General features: G+C 39.6%; 3 protein-coding genes across 4 annotated transcripts in view; 2 read left to right on the top strand and 1 right to left on the bottom strand.

Moving 5' to 3' along the window:
• The window catches only part of LOC128354475 (vang-like protein 1), a 68,271-nt gene extending 65,721 nt beyond the window's left edge, over positions 1-2,550 (top strand). For both annotated transcript variants that reach the window (XM_053314705.1, XM_053314704.1), the window contains exons 8-9: positions 63-297; positions 388-2,550. In XM_053314705.1, the coding sequence (XP_053170680.1) occupies positions 63-297; positions 388-648 (496 nt within the window). In that variant the 3' untranslated portion in view covers positions 649-2,550. The remainder of the gene's footprint in view (positions 1-62; positions 298-387) is intronic.
• A 3,729-nt stretch (positions 2,551-6,279) lies between these two features.
• LOC128354242 (calsequestrin-2-like) lies at positions 6,280-14,273 on the bottom strand. Its single transcript, XM_053314503.1, has 11 exons — positions 14,031-14,273; positions 10,582-10,666; positions 10,302-10,402; positions 9,702-9,810; positions 8,891-8,964; positions 7,857-7,987; positions 7,214-7,259; positions 6,973-7,027; positions 6,762-6,862; positions 6,568-6,642; positions 6,280-6,489 (listed from the first exon to the last, which is right to left on the bottom strand). Exons 1-11 carry the CDS (start codon positions 14,271-14,273, stop codon positions 6,280-6,282), a joined length of 1,230 nt encoding a protein of 409 aa, XP_053170478.1.
• Positions 14,274-16,058: 1,785 nt separating this feature from the next.
• poglut1 (protein O-glucosyltransferase 1) lies at positions 16,059-21,747 on the top strand. The gene is made up of 11 exons (XM_053314456.1): positions 16,059-16,144; positions 16,560-16,650; positions 16,868-17,011; positions 17,117-17,252; positions 17,361-17,482; positions 17,567-17,626; positions 17,888-17,987; positions 18,138-18,196; positions 18,310-18,477; positions 19,353-19,409; positions 19,555-21,747. The coding sequence occupies exons 1-11, from the start codon at positions 16,072-16,074 to the stop codon at positions 19,709-19,711; spliced, it is 1,167 nt and encodes a 388-aa protein (XP_053170431.1). The 5' UTR covers positions 16,059-16,071; the 3' UTR covers positions 19,712-21,747.
• The last annotated feature ends 167 nt before the right edge of the window (positions 21,748-21,914 follow it).

Below are 21,914 nucleotides of genomic sequence, written 5' to 3'. Positions count from 1 at the left end.
ATAGCATTAGTGGAGACATTACTCCATCATGAGATACTAACCTCAGCTTTGTTTCCTCCCAGGCTGGTGGTGGCAGTAGAGGAGGCGTTCACCCACATCAAGCACTTGCAGGAAGAGGAGCAGAAGAAGGCGCCGGGGGACGTGATGGACCCACGGGAGGCGGCGCAAGCCATCTTCCCATCCATGGCTCGAGCCCTGCAGAAGTACCTGAGGACCACCAAGCAGCAGCACTGCCACAGCATGGAGAGCATCCAGCAGCACCTGGCCTTCTGCATCACCAACAACATGACGCCCAAGGTTAGCAGTCTGGATTATTTAAGGGTTTCGTTTTATGTGCTTTTCTATGATACAACAGAAGGTTTTAAGCGTGTTTCTATATATTTTCAGGCGTTCCTAGAGAGCTACCTGACTCCGGGTCCAACCCTGCAGTACAGCCGGGATCACTGGATGGCCCGTCAGTGGACCCTGATCAGCGAGGCGTCAGTCACCAGCGGCCTGAAGGACGGCACTGTTTTCCTGCTCAAGTCGGTGGACTTCACCCTGGTGGTTACTTCCAAGAAGATCCCCTACATCCAGATGTCAGAGGAATACATCGACCCCAAGTCACACAAGTTTGTCCTGCGGTTACAGTCCGAGACCTCTGTGTAGGACTCCAAGCTTTTTTCTTTCTTTGTTCTTCTTTTTTTTTTTTTTTTTTTTTTTAAACAAATTTTTATTCCTCACTCTATTTTGTTGCTCTCAAATGTTTTCATTTTGGGTTTGCAGTTTTTATTTTTACTTCTTTTTTTTTTTGTTGGAATTTTATATTATATATGAATCTATATATATTACACACATGTTTGAATATATTGATCTTTTTACGTTTGATTTGGATGAAAAACAGAAAAGAAAGAATCATGATTTTTTTTTTGACGCAGGATTTACAGACTTTTTTTAAAAAAATGGTTGTGTGCACATATGTGTGAGTGTATGTGTATATGTGCTGTACGTGTGTGTGCATGTGTGTCATTTCGTGTCAACACAATCACTCGTTCTTTTTACATTTGAGATGCTGGAGCCAAGCAAGACGGGAGCGTTTGTTTCTGATGATCCGACAGAGACTTTGTAATCACTCCTTTATTTCCATTGGACAGACAGACAAACCACTAAAGACTGCGATGGTGTGACTCGGATTTTGATATTTGAAGCCTGATGGAAACAGGACAAATATCCTGCCTGTGCTGCAACATTTTGAAAGTATTCGGAGGCTCTTTTCGGCGTCAGCACATTGAGAATAAAATGGATTTCAATCTCTCAGTGAACCGAAGGATTAATCTTCTCTTATAAGCAAACCAAATTAAAAGAATTAACTAAAGTTCAATCAGACTTTGCATTAAATGCACATTTATGTATGTTTCTAAATCAAATGAATACACCTTAAAAAAAAAGAGTGGAAATCTCAGCCTGTTCAAAAAGGATGTTGGACTACTTTCTTTCAGTCTTCTCATCAGTACTTCAAGACATCTACAGAGCTCTGGACACTTTTTTCAGACAGTTGAGATGACAAATTCCAACCCGACTCATGTCCAGCCTCAGGCGCAGCACCCTTGAATGCTATTTATAGCTGCCAAAGTGGGACACTTTGTGTTGTTCTGGGGCACAAGTTTTCTCCAGGTGCAATGGAGCAAAATCCCTTTCCACTCCAGTTGGGAACAACACACATCCACGCTCGTGCTGTGTTTAAAACGCTGCAGTGAACTCAGCATGAACCGGATCATGCAGTAAAGAGATCCTCAGAGATGCACACACATCAAAACAAATTCCCAAAACATTTGCCCTGCCTCATCGGTTCAGTAACCTTCTCAGGGCTTTCATGTCTGCCGGATCTGCCCGATGTGGTGGAAGGGGAAGGCAGAGCAGATGTCTAAAACAACAAAAAAAAGTACTACTGATTACTCCAAACCAGAATTCCCCCTCTGTGAGGTTACCTCTAAATATTTAAAGTATGATTTCATCCATCAGGGCTCGCAGGGTACGCTTGTATCACCAGAACTCATTTTGGATGGCACTGAATCATCGGTGTATCAACAATGCGAAGGGTGGAACCTCCTTCCCAACTGGACCATCTGGTTTTCCTTTTACTACCTTGTCTCGCTTCTGTTGTCAGACAAACATGCTCACAGTGAATCCCTCGAGGTCAGCTGTGTTTAATGTTTCGTCACTTCACTGGAAGTCTCAGGAGGTTTTTTTTTTCTCTCTAATCAGTTAAATCAAACTAATCTTACTAGGATAACTTAAAGATTCTGTCAGCACACAAACTTGAAGTGTAAGCCCCTTTTACTCTCTTAACGGATATGATAAATTCAGTAAAGTGGTTAAAAAAAATCACATTGAGCTCTGTAACTCACTCAAGAAGCAAAATGTGTCATGCTAATAATATCTCCTGTGTCTATGAGCAGGGTTGTCCCCTACTGCCCCCTGGCTGGTTAACTTGGAATTGTCCAATATATTTTCACACAAAATGAAAAAAAAACCTGCAAAAACTTTCACTGTAAAAACAATTGTTACACCACATTACACACACATTATTGCTGTTTCCTACGTAATGCAGAAACAGCAAATATCATTTTTTTTAAACAGCTGGTCATATTTTGTACCTACTGACAGATGAACTTTGTATGATCCCTATGTGACTGTGCCTCCTGTTTTTACACTGTATCTATTTATGTAAACAAGCATGTGCGTATGTATGCCATTCCAGTTCACATGACCAGCCTCCACCCCCCTCCCCCCAAATCCCCACCAACCTCCCACCTACCCCTATCTCCTCTACATCACCATTTATCACGTTGTTGCCAGGCTACAGTCCTCTGTCGTGGTTTGGTTTTTTTTATCAGACGGCTTTATGATGACGTGACATTTTGCAATGTTAACACATGTTTCAGTTTCACAGCATTAGCATTTGTAAAAGAAGAAAAACAATAAACCTTTTTATGAACATTTGTAAAAACTCTGTACTGGGGTTGCTGTTGAGATTACACAGTGAACAGCCCTGATTTGACACCGAAAGGTCATTTTATATCTTTGCCATTGGTTTAATTCATGTTGAGAAAAGCTCACCCAGTGTTCTGCTCAAGCAAAGTAACACTTCAGTGAGTTCAACCTTTGACCTTTTTGTAGTGGGATGCCCTCTATATCTGGGTCACATTCCTCAACCAGATCCACACACATTCACTTGGGCTTCTGATTTGATTGCATTTAAAGGATAATATTATTTGATAACTTGTTGAATTTATTTTCTTGCAACTTTTACCTCATGCAATCTCCTCATCTTGACCTGTTCTGAGGTTAAGTAAGAGTACCTTAAAATAGCACCTGAAAATATTTCATGCTACGGAAGCCAAGAACGGCCATATGGTAGCTAAAAAAAAAAAAAAAAAAAGTATAATTATAACCCATTATCTTAAGATCATGAGTTAAGTATCTCCTTATTCTGAGATAACACAGCCATTTTCTTGAGATAACATTTTCTTTCTTTCATGATAAATACTGGTCATTTTCTTGAGATAACAGGGATGTTGTTTTCATGAGGACACAATCAGTTGTGTAGTTGCTGCGTTTATGTTGAGAAAACAATCTTATCTCTTTTTTTCAACATAATTATCCCTTCATCATGAGGAAACAACTCCCAACATAATGAAGTCTTACTAATAAAATAAAATTGTTGCAACCATGGCTGCTCCAGGCTTCCGTAGCAGACAGTTTGTTCTCTTTTCCCTGCAGAGCACTAAACTGCTATCAAACTGCATTACTGGTGCAGTTTCAGGTGTTCATTACCTGTTTCCCATTCTTCCAAACGTACTCCTCAGCTTCTCCATATGAACTTGTTTCTTGTTTCCCAGCTGCAGCACTGCTAACACTCTCCTCTGTCTCTGCCCATTAAGCATCTGGCCCTGCTGTGTGACACGCCGGAGCAAAAAATATCAGCTTTTCCGCCCTTATTTTGGTGGCTTTTTGTTGTCATGGAGCTCAATGGTAATTGGCTCGCCGTCAGCCTGTCGAAGCTACGCAGTCGGGGCCTTGTGGGTAAATGAATGTCAGTGTCAGTGTCCGGTGCTGAAAACGAACAATCTCATCCCTCCTCGAGCCCGGGGCGCGAGACCGCCTGTCGGAACTCATCTGTCCTCAGCTTAATCCCCCTCCCGTACCCGCCTGCTCCGTGCAGGACCGGGACGAGGAGGAGAGATAGATAGAGAGGAAAAATGAGGAGCATTTGCATCTAAATGGAATGTTTTTCTTCCCTTCATTCCTTCCTCTCTATTTGCTTGGTAATGACTTGGTTATGTGCAGATGGAGGCATGAGAGGAAATCCCTCCAGCTTCTAGTGGCTTCAGCTTTGAATAGTGCTAAGAGAGCTAGACACTGATACATTGTACTCCTGTCTTTTCTTTGTTCTTTTGCTGTTTTATATTGAACCTCACACCTTCTATGTGTTACTGTCACCCTTGGTACAGCAACACCACTTGGGAGTCAGGAGGTGTGTGTGTGAGAGAGAGAGAGACAGAAATGAGTCCTTGTTCCCTCCTTTTAGTAAGCCTTCATGTAAAACACCATCACACTTGACATTCACAGGATTATGTAACCTAGGGGCATTTCAGAACATCACAACACTTCCACCACGACACCATGTCTGCTTCTCTTTCCTCAGGGTAAAGTGTGACATGTCATCTTGCCTCAGGTCACATTTAAACACACACACACACACACACACACAGTTTAGCATCTTCTCAATGTATGGCAAGGATCATGTCTATGTCTCAATGATACAAACATCCTGTTTACATACTGCATCACATCCACCTCCAAGGGAACTATGATTCTTGCATGGCCCTGTATTATTAATTCATGGCCAGTGTTACAGGTTCAGCAGGAACGTGCCTGCTCCTTATGCAGTTTGTTGGACCCTAGTGGGCATCCTTTAAGCCTCTCAACCCTGACTCCCTAAACCCTGACCTCCCCCGGCCTCCCTGTCCAGGTTCCTGCTCCCGTTAGGAGGCATAATGATGATGAATTATTCACCGGTGTTTGAATAATTCAAGGCAAAAACCCTCATTGACTGAAGGAGAAAATGTACCAATCTGCTGTCTTGCCCATCAGTGTGGACCTTCTTAATGAGGGAGACTTCAAGGGTGCATTCTCACATACACACCTTAAAAAATAGCAGAGGTCAATCATATTATAAGACATGCATGTAGTTGGTATGTATTTTTATTAACTGTTTTACAGCCATTTCCCCAGAAAAAAGTGCATTTTTAATACTTTTATGTTCTTTTGATGCAGGTTTTTAAGTACTAGTCTATTAACATTTAACATATAGAACTATTCTTTTTTTGCCCTGAAGCCAGCTCATGAAAACAATTCAAGTTCTATTCTATTAGAAGAACAAAACAATTTGTCACTTATTTTCACATACACACACACACACACACACACACACACACACACACACACACACCAATAGAACTCTACTTCAATATCTTAAATATATCAACCTTAAAGCTTCTATAATAAATATTCCCTATGTAACAAAGGGTCAAATTACTGTGTGTAATATGAAAGGTGTAACTTGTAGTAACCAACCCACAAAAAATGATCTAACCCAACTCTTAATATTCCCTCAACTTTCAGAGCATTTTAGAATCTTTCTGCTCATTGTTGTGGTTTTCTGACCCCTCCGCTTGAATGGTTTGATTGACTCTCTTGGCTCTCATCTGTGTTGGTTCCATTAGCAGTAGGGGGCTGTTCCCAACAAAAAGTACATCAATTTAATGCTGATGTTACTTCATATCTGCTGTATGTACTTTATAAATAGGCCAACAAGCTAACATATTAGCCATATCCACTTTTTTAAGCTGGTAATATGTTAATAATGTTGGGTTTACAGCTTGTTGTGCTGCCACCAAGTGGCCCCCAAGAAATTATTAATTCCAATTTAATTTATGTGATACAGAAATTTTAGTATGCTTTACCCATGTTGAGCTAAAGAGATTTAGTGCTTCAGGCACTTTATGATAATCTGGGCCATAAATGTTCCTTTTAATCAGTTCTTTTGTGTAATTATTTAAACTACAGTCTACACAGTCCAACAATTTGGTAAAATCCAACACTCTCTTTAAATGTAACTTCTTTGATTCTTTTCTTATGTTCAAATTTGTCAGTAATCTGATTCTAAAATGGCACACATGTTCAGTTCAGTATTGTGACCCATATCTGAACTTCCACCAGCCCTCGACGTTCAAGTTAGTCATCACTGTCATCTTCCTCATCTGGGTCACGACTTTCCCCGCTGTCTTCTGTGATGTAGCTGTCAGGGTTTTCCTGGTCGTCGGCGGACTCGTCATCGTCCTCGGTGTTCACCCTCCCCGACAGGACATCCTCTATCCAGTCCTCCAGCTCCTCTGCTGTGGGCAGGTCCTCATCGTTGGACATGTCCAGCCATACACTGTCCGCCTGGAGCACAGAGAAAGAAGGTCAAAATCTGTGAAGTCTTCACTTTGATGTACTCTTGAGAATTTCACTGTTACTTACATCTGTGACGTTGACCACACCAATCTGAGGTCTAAATAGATCCAACTTGAAGGTTTTTTCCCAGTAAGTTGTCAGCTGGAAATGTTAGAAATACAAATCTTGTTAAAATAAAACTGTATACAGATCTCAAACCACTTTTGAGAAAGACTGTTGGCACTCTTGTTATAAATGTTTATCTAATGTTGAAGCAGAACCAGAGGGAAGTCATCTGGGTCGATCCAAACGATGCTGAGCTCTGGGTTGTTGGTGTTGTCTCTGGCCACATCCTTCAGGATCTCCAGGAACTCATAGCCATCTGGGAAGGAAAGCACAGAGGTACTTGAGCCCACGTTCAGATGTTAAACAAGATCAGAAGGGAAATAACTACGAAACCAAAAAAAGAAAAGAATAAGAGGTTGCACAGACCTGGATCTTCCTCTTCAGCAAATGCAACAATATGTATTCCATCCATGTCATCCTCCTAGAAAATGGAAATTAGTTTACAGTAGTAGACCTGATCTGATTCACCAAACAGACTGTTTAGAATCAGTTCTAATACATATCACGATCTGAATCATATGAAAAAAACTTGGGAAAAAAAACATTTATGCAAAATAGTTCAGGGAGCTTTGTCCCTCTGATCTGGTAAGACAGAATAACCACTCACCCATGTCTCAAACATATTCTCTGCCCGGAGCTTCCTCAAAGTAGCTCTGTAAAGATTACATTGTCTTAAAATCAACATTTTTTTATGTAGCAACTTTAAAAAGCAGGGACATTGCATAAATTACACAAATAGGTCTTGAGCTTTTAAAGGAATCCACAGTGTCCACAGATTGTAAATCCAATGGGAGAGTTCCAAAGCTTTAGGAACCACAATCTAAAAAGTATCGTGTCCTTTAGTTTTAAGCTTAGTTCTAGGAACAACTAGCAAACCCTGATCAGAAGACCTTGGAGACCTGCTAGTGATATAGAGTGGCAGTAGATATCTAAAGTAGGGAGGTGTCTGATCATGCAGAGCTCTACAGGTGATCACAAGATCTGAATTTGATTCTGAATTTGCTGGGGAGCTAAAGAAGAGCAATCAGAATCAGTGTCACATGAGACTTTTTGGGGGACCTGGTCATAAGTTTTGTTCCACTTGTAAATGATAGAGATTTTGGCTAAAGCCGGTAAAAAAGGAGTTATAGTCGTGCAGATATGATATGAATGCATGGATTGACATTTCCATCTCCCCTTGAGATACAAACACATTAAATCATGTTTAAACAGTTTTGAAATAACTCCTGAAAGACAGAAATCAAATCAACCTTCTGTGTTGGTTGACAAAGTCAACAATGTCCATCTCGGACAGAGGTCTGCCAGGCAGGATGGCGGGCTCCTCCATGAATGGCTCATAGAAATTCACTTCATTCATCTTGAGAGAGAGATGTTTGGCTACCTAAAACACACAAAGCACCAGGATTTCATTATGTGTGAAGAGAAAATAATCACGGTCTTGTGTTTAATGAATGGATGAAGCTGATTAAACAAACAGAAAATCTGAAAGGTTTAATTCAGTAATTAACTTTCTATTTATACACTTCATAATAAAAAGTTAAATTCTTATTATAATGCTTCACTCTTCTGTTCCATGTGTGTTCAAACAACATTTTGGGGAAATAAGCTGGATAGTAGAGATGTGTTTGGCTGTCTTAAGTGTGGATCTATCTATCTATCTATCTATCTATCTATCTATCTATCTATCTATCTAACTAACTAACTAACTAACTAACAAACTAAGACTGGGAATGGAGAAACAGCTAGCCTGCATCCAAAGATAACAAAGTCTGCCAATTACGTTAGCACCTCTAAATACTTGCTAATTAACATGCTACGGTGACATTAAGATGGAGCAGGAAGTCAATAGCCCCTGGCTTAGCAATAGTCTAACACATAACCCCCCATAAAACCCTAAATATAATTTCTACATTGATTTTGTTGGCGTTAAACAGGATGTAACATGTTTATTAGTTAGCTTTAAAAGAACTAGTTCAGATTTAAAGCTGGCTATCTATTTCCCCTGTTTCCAGTCTTTGTGATAAGCTAAGCTAACCAGCTGCTGGCTGTAGCTTTATATTTAGCATATAGATATGACAGCGATATTAATCTTCTCATTCAAATCACAGCAAGAAATCAAAAAAGCACATTTCCCAAAAAATATCAAACTATTCCTTTGAAGAGTGTATTAACAAGCATGGTGTATGTGAGAGGAATCTGGGGGGGGGGGGGGGGGGGGGGGGGTGCAGTTATATATGCATGACGATTTTTAGATGTCAATTCTGTTTTGTACATCAACACTTACAGATTTATCAAATGTAGCAAAGAACTTGATGTAAGGTTGAAAACGCTCTGAGGCCTCCTGAAAAGCTTTGAAATCTGAGAGGGAAAAAGAGACAGAGAGAGAGAGAGAAACAGAGAGATTGGTGGGGAGCTGAAGAGAGAATGACAAAAACCAAAGTTGAGAAAGTTAAGAACCAGTGAAACAGATTCACATTCTGGTCACGTCCCTAGCCAAATCTGCAGTATGTGATCAGGAAGGCAAGAAGAGAAACCCATTCACTTCATTCAATTTCCTATCATGATTCTTCTGTCGTTCCCCTTCTACCAAACTCTCCCTTAATACAGTTTTATATGCTTGTAACACGCTCCTCGCTCCCATCCCAACAAGGTCACAACCAAGGACCAACCTATCTCTGGACAGAAATAGGCCCCGTAATGAAACTTCATGCCACTGTCATATTGGACAAGATAGCATCTTCCCTGTCACACTTTTTCTCCCTTTTTAAAAAAAGAATCTATAATTGCAGTTTGACCTATTAGACAGAGAACTAGAAGCTATTTAAAGGCTCCTGTGAGACTGAGCGATAGTGCCCCAGTCTGGAATCAGGTTTCCCTTTAGCAGCCAGTTAAGCTACATGATAATGTGTCTCCATTAGCCTCTAGATCCCATTAGTGTCTATGGGGACACAGTGATGGGACTTTAGGGGCCAGAGGAACAGTGTAGATGTATTTTCAACCCATCACACACTTCCCGTCTTTGTTAATGTAAAAAAATAATGAACACACACATCATGCTCACATACACACTGGCACATGAAAGGTTGTGAACTAACATGAATCTTCTCCCTTGAAGTAGCCAATGAGGCGGATGTCCTCCTCCATCCTCTCAAAGGCTCGCAGCTCCATTGCACTATTGATCATTTCCACTGGGTCCTCCAGCACCTACAGGGGTCGGTATAACACAGGTAGGTGATTTTCACTGCCAAAAAACACTGAAAAGCAGTAAATCGTAAAGCAATAGATGTGGTTTAGGGTGTGTCTGTTAAATATGAAGGTACAGTAACACAAAGAAACATGGAGAAACAGCTAGGTTTGCCTCGTCCAATGTTAACAAAATCTCTCTACCAGCACCTCCAAAGTTCTTTTATTACCATGTTATAACTTCTGTTCAATTCGGACTAAAAGTTTAGTATAAAAACATCTTGTGGTGTTATGGGGAGTTATGGGCCAGACTATTTCTTAGCTGGGAGCAGTGGCTTAACTAGTAGGAATGTCAAGAAGTCACTACATAGTCTAGTATCTACTGGTTGTATAGCTTCATAGTTACCGTACAGACATGAGACAAGAAAGCAAACAAGCATATTTCCCAAAACGCCAAACTATTCCTTTACATTTAGTTATCTTAAAGGTCAGAATCAGATTTTTCCACTTACATCTAGCAAGAACTCCACCAGTGTGTCTGATGAGAGCTCTCCATCAAACTCAATGACTCGGTCGTCCTTGAAGACGTACAAGCTGCCCACCTCCTGAAGACCTAATTAGATAGCAGGGATTGTCTATGACTTTAAGAAAGACTGGTAAAGGATGTCTCTAGGCAACTTTAAGGCACAACAAGAAAACTTACAAGATCTTAAGAGCGGGTTAGTAACATAGAGCATTCATAGCGATAAGGTGGTAAGTTATTATGAAATGATGTTAACATATTGGTCATACCCAGCTTTTTGGCTACTTTGGAATCCTTCTGGGAGTCCACCATCCCAAAACCAATGTCTTTGTTCTCCAGGACTTGGGCTGTGAGCTGAGTGTTCACACAGAGAAATATCAGTCAACATCAGGCACATCAGACAAATTAATGACTGGATTTGGAAGTTGTCTTGGACTTGAATTTTATTAACCATAGCCAATTAAATCAGTTATAGAATCAGTCTTTTATCATCTAAAGAATAATGCCGTTCTCACCCATTCTCAAATATCTGCATTGGTTACCAGTAAGTCAGAGAATTTTTTATTTTTAAAATGCTTCTATTGGTCTGTCCATTACTTACTAGGCTAGGACCAACGTCACCAATGACCGTAGGTGCTTTAGAAATCATACCATGTTTAAACCTGATCTTAAATCTGAGCATCCTACCTACCAGTTCACTATCTGTCCTTACACTTTTTGTTGTCACTCCACCACTTTGGTCCAGTCAGAAAATATCTCAGTGGATTGCCATCAAATTTTGTACAGACATTGACTTTGATGATCTTATGATTCTACCTCTAACACCACCAGTAGGTTGACATTTTTCATTTTTTAATGAAATGCTTTGAAAACAATTGGATTGATTACCAAGAAATTGGGACCACACATCCATAACCCCTCAGGATGAAGTGTTGTAATGTTGGTAGTCTTCTTTTTTCATCTAGCATTATTATCAGACCAAAATTTCAGTTTGTCCAATGCTTTGATGATCAAACCCAACAACACCCCCCACTGGCTTGTAAGAATTATTTAAATATAACAATGAGAATAATCAACGTATCATTGACCAATGCAACAAGTGAGTTGACCTTGGCTAAAGCCCTGATACTGAGCAGCTTATCCTTGAATAAGAGTAACTGGAATCACCTTAACTCCATGGATCAGTCTGAGATCCATGCATTTAGCTCAGGACTCATGTGCTGTGTATTTGAGCTGGCATCCACAGCTGCTGGTGTCTTTGATAATACATCTTTTCACTACCAAGATGTGTGCCTCTGTGTGTGTGTGTGTGTGTGTGTGTGTATGTGCTCAGAGGTCCCCTGTGGTGTTAGAGTGAAGTTGTGAGTCAGGACTACTTGCCTTTCACCTCACTATTCTTGAGGAAGGAAAACAGATTAAGAGATCCCACAGAATAAAAGACACTCTGGTTCTATTTGATTCTCTATTTCTGCTTCCAAACATGAGAGTAATGCACAACTGATAACTGAAAAGGTGTATAAGAGTAGGTAAAACTGGGGAACACTCAATTTCACATTTTTTTTAATAAAGACAAATCCCTTGCTCATATACTTTTGGCTCATTATTAAGAAGATAGATACAAGACTACTTATTTCTAGTTCACAGCCAGATAGTGTTAGAGAAAGAGTTTTGGGAACATGGTCTAATTAACAGAATGACCTAGAAACAGTCCCTGGATACATGTGAACCACAAAGGAGTGATGGGATTGAAATCACTGCTTTGCCAGTAAAGAGATCGTACAGGTAAAACACTGACAGTATGACAGCTGTGATGCCTTCTTCTGTTCACCTTCTGATAAAACAGACAGCACGCATCAAGCAGACAGAGGAAGGATAAGTCAATCCAGTGTCTGATTTTCCAACTTGAGAGGGTATCACTGACTATACAATGACTTGTTATGACAAGTTAGAGTCAAATGAGCACAGTGGTGAGTCTGCAAGTCTAACCCTCGAGGCTTTCAGGTTGAGGCTGTAGCTTATAGAGACATTTTTATGTTATCGGTGACATCAGATATATGGCGCTGTATGTCATAACACATACATCACACAACTCTGGGCTTTGATTGGTAATGATGTCTTCTTGGCATGATTCAGAGATTTTTGTGCCTGAAGACATCAGCTGCAGGGTCACTGGACAATTAAGGACTTGTAGAGGTGTAGAGTAGAAACATAAAATCCAACAGTGAGTTTTTATATCACTGCAAATTGAATATATTTGGGTTTTGGACACAAGAAGTCTTTGAAGATTTACCTCTCTCTCTCCCTTTTCTCCCTCAACCCCAATCGGTTAAGGTAGATGGCCGCCCATCTACTGTATATCCCAGTTCTGTTTAAGGTTTCTTCCCATTAACCCTTAAACAGGCCTTACTAGTTATGTCATTTGCGCCTAAAGTAAGGAAGGAAGGAAGGAAGGAAGGAAGGAAGGAAGGAAGGAAGGAAGGAAGGAAGGAAGGAAGGAGGAAGAGAAGGAAGGAAAGGAGGGAAGAAGGAAGGAAAGTAGGAAGGAAGAAGGAAGGAAAGGAGGAAGGAAGGGAAGCAAGGGAGGAAGAAGGCAGGAAAGGAGGGAGGAAGAAGGAAAGGAGGGAAGAAGGAAGGGAAGCAAGGGAGGAAGGGAAGGGAGGAAGAAGGAAGGAGGGAAGAAAGGAAGGACAGATGAAGGAAGGAAGAAAGGACAGAAGGAGGGAACATTTACCCTAACAGCTGAACTTAGATCTGAGGAAGGAAGGAAGGAAGGAAGAAGGAAGGACAGATGAAGGAAGGAAGGAAGGAAGGAAGGACAGAGGAAGGACCCGGGAGGACAACACAAAGGTCTGTATCTCCTGGTGCACGTTGCCTGTTTAAGGGTTAAAGGGGAGTTTTCCCTTGATCGTTGGGTCACTTTAAAATAAATTAGTAGCAGTGTATGGTTTAGATCTGCTCTACTGAATATGAAAAGTGCCTTGAGATGACTTTTATTGGGGTTTGGCGCTATATAAATAAAGATGGATTGATGAATTGATTGATTGAGATGTCACCTTGACTTTGAGGAACTATTTTATATATTTAGATTCATTTACATTTCATTGGTTCATTTAATTTGATTGCTGTATTAACGCTATCAGTCTAAGCAAAATGAGCTATCATGGTTGGGCTTGGTTGAGGCAAAAGCAGAAATCAGGTTATCGTGGTATTTTTGGTTGTAATGCCTCTTTTGACCATAGACACATGAAGTCAGAAAAGTTAGTAGCTTGGTTTTGACTGGAATAGAAAAAAAATGCACTTCATCACCTGCTTTACATGGATTAGGAGGTTGCTATAAATCCATAGTTACTGCCAGTCTAAAAAACATAGATCTCATTGGTTTGGTCTTTCACTGTTCTGTAATGAGCTATCACATCTAACACCTTCACAATTCATATTGTAACAGACTTTTTTAGGTGAACCTGAAGTCTACATATATAGAAATCCATTATAAAATAATAATAATGTACATAAAATATTTCTTCAATCATCCAGAAAAAGAAATAGACAGATATAGATAGAAATAGATGAATGCAAGTAGCACAAAAACATACACGAGAGAGTAATGAGAAAGATCATTAGCTGTAGCCTTCAAGTAGATATTCCTCTTCATCCTTGGAATGTATCTGACTTTACTAAGTGCACAGTATTACTCATTCCTTCTACCTAACCTTCTCACCTCCAGCACCAGCTCTGTCATCTGGAACCTCTTCTGCAGGCCCTTGTTGGCTGGCATGGGTTCATGGTAGAACAGGCACAGCAGGTCGTATCTCTTCAGAGCCTTCTTGAAGTTGCGTTCGTTGATGTCCAGCACCCTGTCCTTCCCGTCAAAGTTAGGGAACTCCAGTCCTTCCTCTGCAGCGCAAAAGAAAACCAGACGTAGGCAGAGGCCAGAGAATAGAGAGAGCCAGATTTGCTTCATTGTTCAAGGTAGTGGAGGTGTTTGAAAGCCTAGATTAAGTTTGCAGAGAAAGATATTCAAGATGATATACAATCACCCTCAGATCTGATCTCACTCTAGCAAATATCAAATATTCTCACTAATATTTCATCACTATTCCCTCTTTCTTTGCTTCTCTCTGTGATTGCTCCTGACATATATCTCTCCCTCTCCACCTGTCTTCTGTCTCCTCCTATCTCCGTCATTTAGACTAACTGCCCCAAACCTCCCACGAGGCCCTTACCTCCTCCTCCTTTTTCTCTCCCTGACTGAGAAACTCGCCTTATGGAGCACATTTAAAGGACAGTCATTCATGAGGTAGCCATTCATGCTCTTCAAATAGATTCAGAAATGAGAGCAGAGAAGCGTTGGGGATTTCATCAGTCATTTAATCAGCAATGAATTTATCCATATATATATAAGAATGATGAGATGAAATGGCTGTTCGGTTAGGAATTGAAAAATCATATACCATGCAACTGACAAATAGTTGATTGAACTGAATGTGAATGTGAAAAGATACATTTAGGAAGGAGTTTTAAGTCTTGGTATAAAGACTACATAGAGGTGATACTGAGAGGGTCACAGTATCAGTGATAGAAAGTAACTAAGTTTGTGTATTTTGACAACTTTAGTTACTATTCAGATTATTTGACACAATGAATAATATAACAAGCTTATTTTTCTTACAATAAGTGGTGGTCATATTTCAAATGTCTATGAGTTGTTAACAGCTCCACAAAACAGTTTCATTTCAATAAATGTTCAAATGATCCAATATTTAACCAAAACTCAAAGATTAGAGATTTGTGTATCAGAACTTTGTTTTTTCTTCTTTCCTCTCCCATTAATCATTTCACCACCCCTCACATTTATCTGCTGACCCTTTGGAGGGGCCCCACCCCTAGGTTGGGAACCACTGGACTAAACTAGCTAACTGTTTATAAAGTAGTTGAAACTAGCTGATGTCATATATAATAATATATCAGTCAGAGAGACCAAACCACTACTTTTACTGTAATACTTTAACTACATCACTCATAATATTGCAGTACTTTTACTGTAATACTTTAACTACATCACTCATAATACTGTAGTACTTTTACTGTAATACTTTAACTACATCACTCATAATACTGTAGTACTTTTACTGTAATACTTTAACTACATCACTCATAATACTGTAGTACTTTTACTGTAATACTTTAACTACATCACTCATAATACTGCAGTACTTTTACTGTAATACTTTAGCTACATCACTCATAATACTGCAGTACTTTTACTGTAATACTTTAACTACATCACTCATAATACTGTAGTACTTTTACTGTAATACTTTAACTACATCACTCATAATACTGCAGTACTTTTACTGTAATACTTTAACTACATCACTCATAATACTGTAGTACTTTTACTGTAATACTTTAACTACATCACTCATAGTACTTTTACTGTAATACTTTATCAAGCTCATAATACTTCTGTACTTTTTCTTCAGTGTGATTTTTCATGCAGGACTTTTACTTGTAATGAAGTATTTTTACATTTCTGTATGTGTACTTGTACTAAAATAAAGCCTCTGAATACTCCTGACACCACTGCAGAATATGAGCAGTGCATGAGGGTGAAACCACTTTGAGCCAATCTTTCAAACTTTACGGTAAACGTAACCTATACATGTTTTGCGTGCGCGTTACCGTAAAGATTGCTACTCAGCCAAAAGTAACAGAGCACTGATCACGTGGCCAGACAAAGCTGGAGGATAGAGAGAGAAATGGAGCGGGTTTGGCTGTGGAGGCTTTTGTTTCTGCTGCAAGCGTGTGATTTATGTGTGGTTACTGCATCAGGTAATGTGTTTGAATAAAATACGATGTACATAAATAAGATATATGTATCCATTCAGGGGGTTATAGCCATTACGGCTTGACGTGTTGTTTGCAACAGGTTAGCTAAGGCTAGTTAGCACTAGCAGGGGCTTTTGCTGTGATTCTTGACACAGTTATTTCTATATTTTGCTCACAATCATCCATCACAGATTTATTAATGCTGCACATGTACCGTAAAGTCATGATATGCTGTGTGAATTATTTTTTTTAAAAGCCCATACGACGCATTTATTTTTTATTTTTGTGTGAGTGTGTAAGATGCAACCTGTTGCAATCTGCATTTTAGGTTCATTTTAAGGACAGTGGAAATGCTGAGTCACTCTTTCCTAACAGTCATTAAGTAAGACACATTTACACTTTTTATGTGATGTTTCAGGCAAACAGTGGAAGAAACTGAGAGAAAAGATCTCTGAAGCTGTGAAGGGTTACACACCATGCAACCCTGACAACTGCAGCTGCCATCTCAGGTGTGTGTGTGTGTGTGTTTGTGTGTGTGTGTGTGTTTATTCATGTATTATAAACAAGATATTTCCCAAGCAGCTGGACAGAGCAGCGATCATCCTGCAAGAAACCAATATTTTTCTACAAATACTTACTGCTACATTTCCACATTACAGGTTAAAGTTTTAAAGCATGGAGAAAATAATATTGATTTTGAACGTTTTTTCATGATCTGTGCTCCAGTGTCCTACAACATGACTTGCAGCCTTTTAAAAGAGGCATCTCTGAGGAGGTTATGGCTTCCACAATTCAAAGAGGCGTTGGCACCCACTACCAGATCATTGGACATAGGCTGTACAGAGAGCAGAACTGCATGTTTCCTGCCAGGTAAGAATGAAAAAACACTGTGATTGAGCTGAAAAAAGGACATAATGTAATATTTTACTGTGTGATTCCTGGAGTATAATCCAATTTTTGGTGTTTGTGGTTCAGGTGCAGCGGGGTGGAGCATTTCATACTAGAGGTGATTGACAGGTTACCGGACTTAGAGATGGTGGTGAATGTCAGAGATTACCCTCAAGTCCCCAGCTGGGTGCAGCCAACCCTGCCTGTCTTCTCTTTCAGTAAGGTTAGACTCATAAATAACTGCATACACACACACTTTAAATGATACATTCAAGTTTGAAGTAGAAATAATCAGTTATGATGTATGTGTGTCTGTGTGTGATCTGAGTAGACTTCAGATTACCAGGACATCATGTACCCTGCATGGACGTTTTGGGAGGGCGGGCCTGCTGTGTGGCCCATATACCCCACTGGACTGGGTAGATGGGATCTGATGAGGGATGATCTTAAGAAGTAAGGTGTAGCACTGGTAACCTTTCCAGTTATACTCCCACTATATGCAGTACTCATCATTTCCACTGTGTTGTGTTGTGTTAGGTCTGCAGCTCAGTGGCCATGGAAGAAGAAAGAGTCCAAAGGATTCTTCAGAGGCTCCAGGTCAGTCCTTAATTTTCTACTCAGCCTTCTACTTACTGCTATTGGTGGCAAACTGCAGACTTGAGCCATTGTATTTAAACAGTAGGCTCTATACTGATAACTGGAGTATATATATATATACTGTACTGTACTGCCTGTCATCACACAATCTGTGTACTTAACCAGGAAGATGAGATTGTCTGTGGTTATATTTTTGAGTAAATGTATCTTATTATCATGTCTTTCAAGTAGATTTGGTCATTTTCTCTGTTTGTTTGATAGAACCAGTCCAGAGCGCGACCCTCTGATCCTTCTATCCAGAGAGAACCCAGAGCTGGTGGATGCAGAATACACCAAGAACCAGGCCTGGAAGTCTGAGAAGGTCAGACACCTGTTTAACGCTTATAAAACCATAAATCATTACGGTACCTTCATTTTTCTCAGATTTACAACAAGCGACACTTTTCCTAACTCATAAAGGAAAAGGTCATGTTTCTGAAGCAAATCAAGTGGATCCACCTTTCTGTTATAGGATACACTGGGGAGAACACCAGCTAAAGAGATCCCACTGGTCGATCACTGCAAATACAAGTAAGCGTGTGCATTTTTAAGAGTGTCATTTTAAGAAGAATCAACCATCAACCGTTTCCCCTCTCTCTCTCTCTCTCTCTCTCTCTCTCTCTTTTTCTCTCTTTGACTCACAGATATTTATTTAACTTCCGAGGCGTGGCTGCCAGCTTCCGCTTGAAGCATCTCTTCCTCTGTGGTGCTCTGGTGTTTCATGTGGGAGATGAATGGCAGGAGTTTTTTTACCTTCAGCTCAAGCCGTGGGTACACTACATCCCAGTCAAACAGGATCTCTCTGATGTCAGGTACATCAGCTAAACCCACGTGTTCTTGTGTGCTTGTGTGTTTGTGTCACTGCATACTAGTCTGAATTATCCTATTTACATGAAGGTGAAAGTACATATGTTGCTTCCAGCTAAGTATACAAAGAGTCACGTCTATAATTTTGGTGGAAAAGAATAAAATCAATCAGAGAAGAGTATCAAAAATGGACATCTTGTTTTTGTGACCATTTATGAGCTTAATTGCATAGTTCAATGTACTCTTACACATCTTCATTTATTAATCATACAAAATCATGCTTGTATGGGGGCTGCAAGTAACAATCATTTTAATCTATAATCTAATCTTATTTTGAATAACTTGTGCAGTCCATAAAATGTCAGAAAAATGTGGAAAAACAGCCAAGATGATACCTTCTGATGACCTGTTTTGTCCAACAAAGAGTCCAAAATCCAAAGAGATTCAGTTTAGAAGAATAATAAAAATTTTAAAAGCCAAAATCCAGAAAAAATATTTGATACTTTTGCCTGTTAAATGATTTATTTGGTGTGGCTGTGGCTCAGGAGGTAGAGCGAGTAGGACTAGAAAAGCTCTATTTAGTTACAGTCCATTTACGATCATTATTTTCTGACAGTTGACTAATTGTTTTAGCTCTGCCTTAGGTCCTCTAATAAGTCTATGGATTCTTTTAAAGGGAATCTGTTCAGACAGGCAATTGGGGAGCATGTGCTAATTTATGTTCAACTGCTATGTAAATATACTTTACGTACTAAAGACACTTTTTAAAAAATGAAGACACAGGTGTGTGAATGTTTTCAGGGTGTGAATAGCTTCGGCCTTTATTTCTTTGATGTATAAGGTAAATGTTAATATGTCTTTACATGTTCTATATCCTCAGGGAACTACTACAATTTGTCAAAGAGAACGATGGTGTCGCTGAGGAGATCGCCCGAAGGTAACAGATAGTGCTTCCTGACTGAATGTTGATGGAAACTCAAAGTATTAGCCGTGTAATGTGTAGTGTCAAATTTACACGCTGTTAATTTCTGCTTGCTCTAGTTAGTAACACTCACTCTCTGCTCCTCTCCCCTCCCTCACAGGGGTAAGGAATTCATCCTGGAGCACCTGCAGATGCGAGACATTTCCTGCTACTGGGAGAGACTCCTCACCAAGTTCGGCGGACTCCTCACCTACAAACCTAAAATAAATAACAACTACAATCAGATTATCCACAGAACCAGCAAGACTGAGCTATAAGAGAGAGACTCAGTGTGGCCGGGGGCAGCTGTAGTGAAAGGAAACTGCGACACCACAACAAATGATTTCCTTATGTGTTGTTGCTGGTGTTCCTCTTTTTTTTTTTTTTTCACAGCACAGTCTTTTTTTTAATAACTTTTACTTTTGAGTCTATTGAGTTAAATGTTTTAGGTCCTTACAGAAATTACAGGGTTGTACTTTTTAGGCCAACTCCCACTACCTTCTGTTAGCAGTCTGGATTGCCTTTGTGTGCTAAGTGCACATCACTAAAAACCTTTTGACAGTACTTTGAAATAAGGGTACACAGTCGTAGCTGCAGTTTAATGTGTTGACTGTTAATCCTGCCATACCTACAGGTGCCACCGGGGGGCCTATATATCAATTCTGAGACACTGATCGCTTTGTTGTTGTTGCTGTCTGTACTCACCAGCAAATAATATAAAAATGTTAAAGAGGCATTCAACAGATGAGTCTAGATGAAACTGCACTTCAAAGAGTATCTAACTTCCATATTGTGATGTATTTTAGGTGAAACGTGGGAGTGGGACATAACATTGGGAGGAATGTGATTTGAACATTGAAAAGTTGGTGTGTCATAATTAACTCAACTCTGGGCCGCTAAAACTTTAAGATTGATTGATGGAGGGATGTCATTACTTTATTGGTTTAAATTGGTTTGTTCAAGCCTACGTAAGCGCACGTCATAGTTTGATCTATGTGTTTCTGGACTTTGACTCATGCTAGGCTCTAAAAGTCAGGATATTTTGACCTCTGATGCTTTGATTTTCGCCATTCTTTTTTTATATCCGTCTCTCGTGAGTCCGCCAATGTTATGGAAGCGAAATACATAATTGCTGGAGTGCCCCTTTAACCCTTTAACACTTTAACGTGCACTGTAAGGACTTGTATCTTTTGCGTGAACGTCAATTCCGTTATTCATAGGACTGAGTGGAAGAAGTTCAGTGCCTTGACACATTGTTGAAGCATAGTAGCCAGGCAACAGATCTCTACTCTTCACTAAAACCTATTGGCAGTACTTCACAGCAACTATTAAGTTTGAGTACTTGAATAGAAGCACAGCAAAGTGTGACGTCAACTGTCGACGGCTGCTCAAACATCCAGGAAGGATGTACCAAGAATAATACCATGCCATGCTGTAACACATTTAATGTATTGTTTTGGAAGGGTTTCCTGAAATCCAAAACATGAAGCACATGTATTCCTTTTTTTTTGTGACAAGAATAATATGTAAATCTGTCTCCCCAGGAGCTCTGATCTAATTGTCAAGTCCATATATAGCCGAGTCTTAGAAATGTAGATAAAATTGATACCTTTTTAGCCATTGTTGTATCACTGATGTTGAGTATTATAGGCTAGGAGTTGTAATCAGCTGTGTCGCTCTTCCTGTTGAGCATCTCTGGCTCAACAGTTTAAATTGAACCTATAGTCAGCACAGGATATCAGCTTTGTTACACTACCCTCTAATGGACAACTGAAGAAACTCCAGCAAACCTTTACCTTAACATTTCATTACAACAACATATCTATTGACTGTATGATTGACCTGTAATGTCTGTATTAGAATGCATTCAGCCAAACATTTCTAGAACTTGAAAGGACTAAAGAATAACTCACAGTCATTTCATTTCACACCAAGTGCCAAGAGGAAGCAATAAACAAGTAATCTTTTCTTTTTTTTTAATGTGTAGATTAACATAAACACTCATGTCAGTTGATGTAACCTTGACGGATGATGCATGATTGATACAGCATAATGTTGAATATGTTATAGTATTCACATTGTGCTGCGAACCAGCAGATTCTCACCGATGCAAAGTAGCATTACGTTTTATTGTGAAGAGCTGTGGTAAAGATGGTTCATTACTATGTTGATTTGACCAAAAAACTGTGATGATCATCATGCACCTGGTTAAAGTGAGACATACAGGATTTTGTCACAGTTTCTGTAGAAATGTGTTTTTATACCAATAAAGTGGTTGGTTCTTAAGACGTCATTGAGCTGAGCTTTTCTTCATTCACGTCTTTGTCAGTGTTTTTTCTTTTTTTTTTCTCTTTTTTTTTTTTACATGTGCACGTGTATGTATAGTTTTGAGGTTAGCACTAGTTGCATATAGCAGTGATCTGCACCTACTGTTGGTAAGATAAGATACACTTTATTGATCCCTGGGGTGAAATTCAGGTG

The sequence above is a fragment of the Scomber japonicus genome, chromosome 24 (assembly GCF_027409825.1).
Source record: "Scomber japonicus isolate fScoJap1 chromosome 24, fScoJap1.pri, whole genome shotgun sequence".
NCBI lineage: Eukaryota > Metazoa > Chordata > Actinopteri > Scombriformes > Scombridae > Scomber > Scomber japonicus.
Note: the sequence above shows the minus strand (reverse complement) of the source record. Positions and strands in the feature narration are given on the sequence as shown.

What these genes read in the sequence shown, in the direction of transcription:
- LOC128354242 (XM_053314503.1), bottom strand. Translation starts at nt 14,273, where the DNA reads ATGAAGCAAATCTGGCTCTCTCTATTCTCTGGCCTCTGCCTACGTCTG. An exon ending in TTGCTACATTTGATAAATCT is followed by an intron (nt 7,988 to 8,890) that starts GTAAGTGTTGAT and finishes TGTGTGTTTTAG; the next exon opens with GTAGCCAAACATCTCTCTCT. An exon ending in AGAATATGTTTGAGACATGG is followed by an intron (nt 7,028 to 7,213) that starts GTGAGTGGTTAT and finishes TCCATTTTCTAG; the next exon opens with GAGGATGACATGGATGGAAT.
- poglut1 (XM_053314456.1), top strand. Translation starts at nt 16,072, where the DNA reads ATGGAGCGGGTTTGGCTGTGGAGGCTTTTGTTTCTGCTGCAAGCGTGT. An exon ending in GGATTCTTCAGAGGCTCCAG is followed by an intron (nt 17,627 to 17,887) that starts GTCAGTCCTTAA and finishes TTTGTTTGATAG; the next exon opens with AACCAGTCCAGAGCGCGACC. An exon ending in GTCGATCACTGCAAATACAA is followed by an intron (nt 18,197 to 18,309) that starts GTAAGCGTGTGC and finishes TTTGACTCACAG; the next exon opens with ATATTTATTTAACTTCCGAG.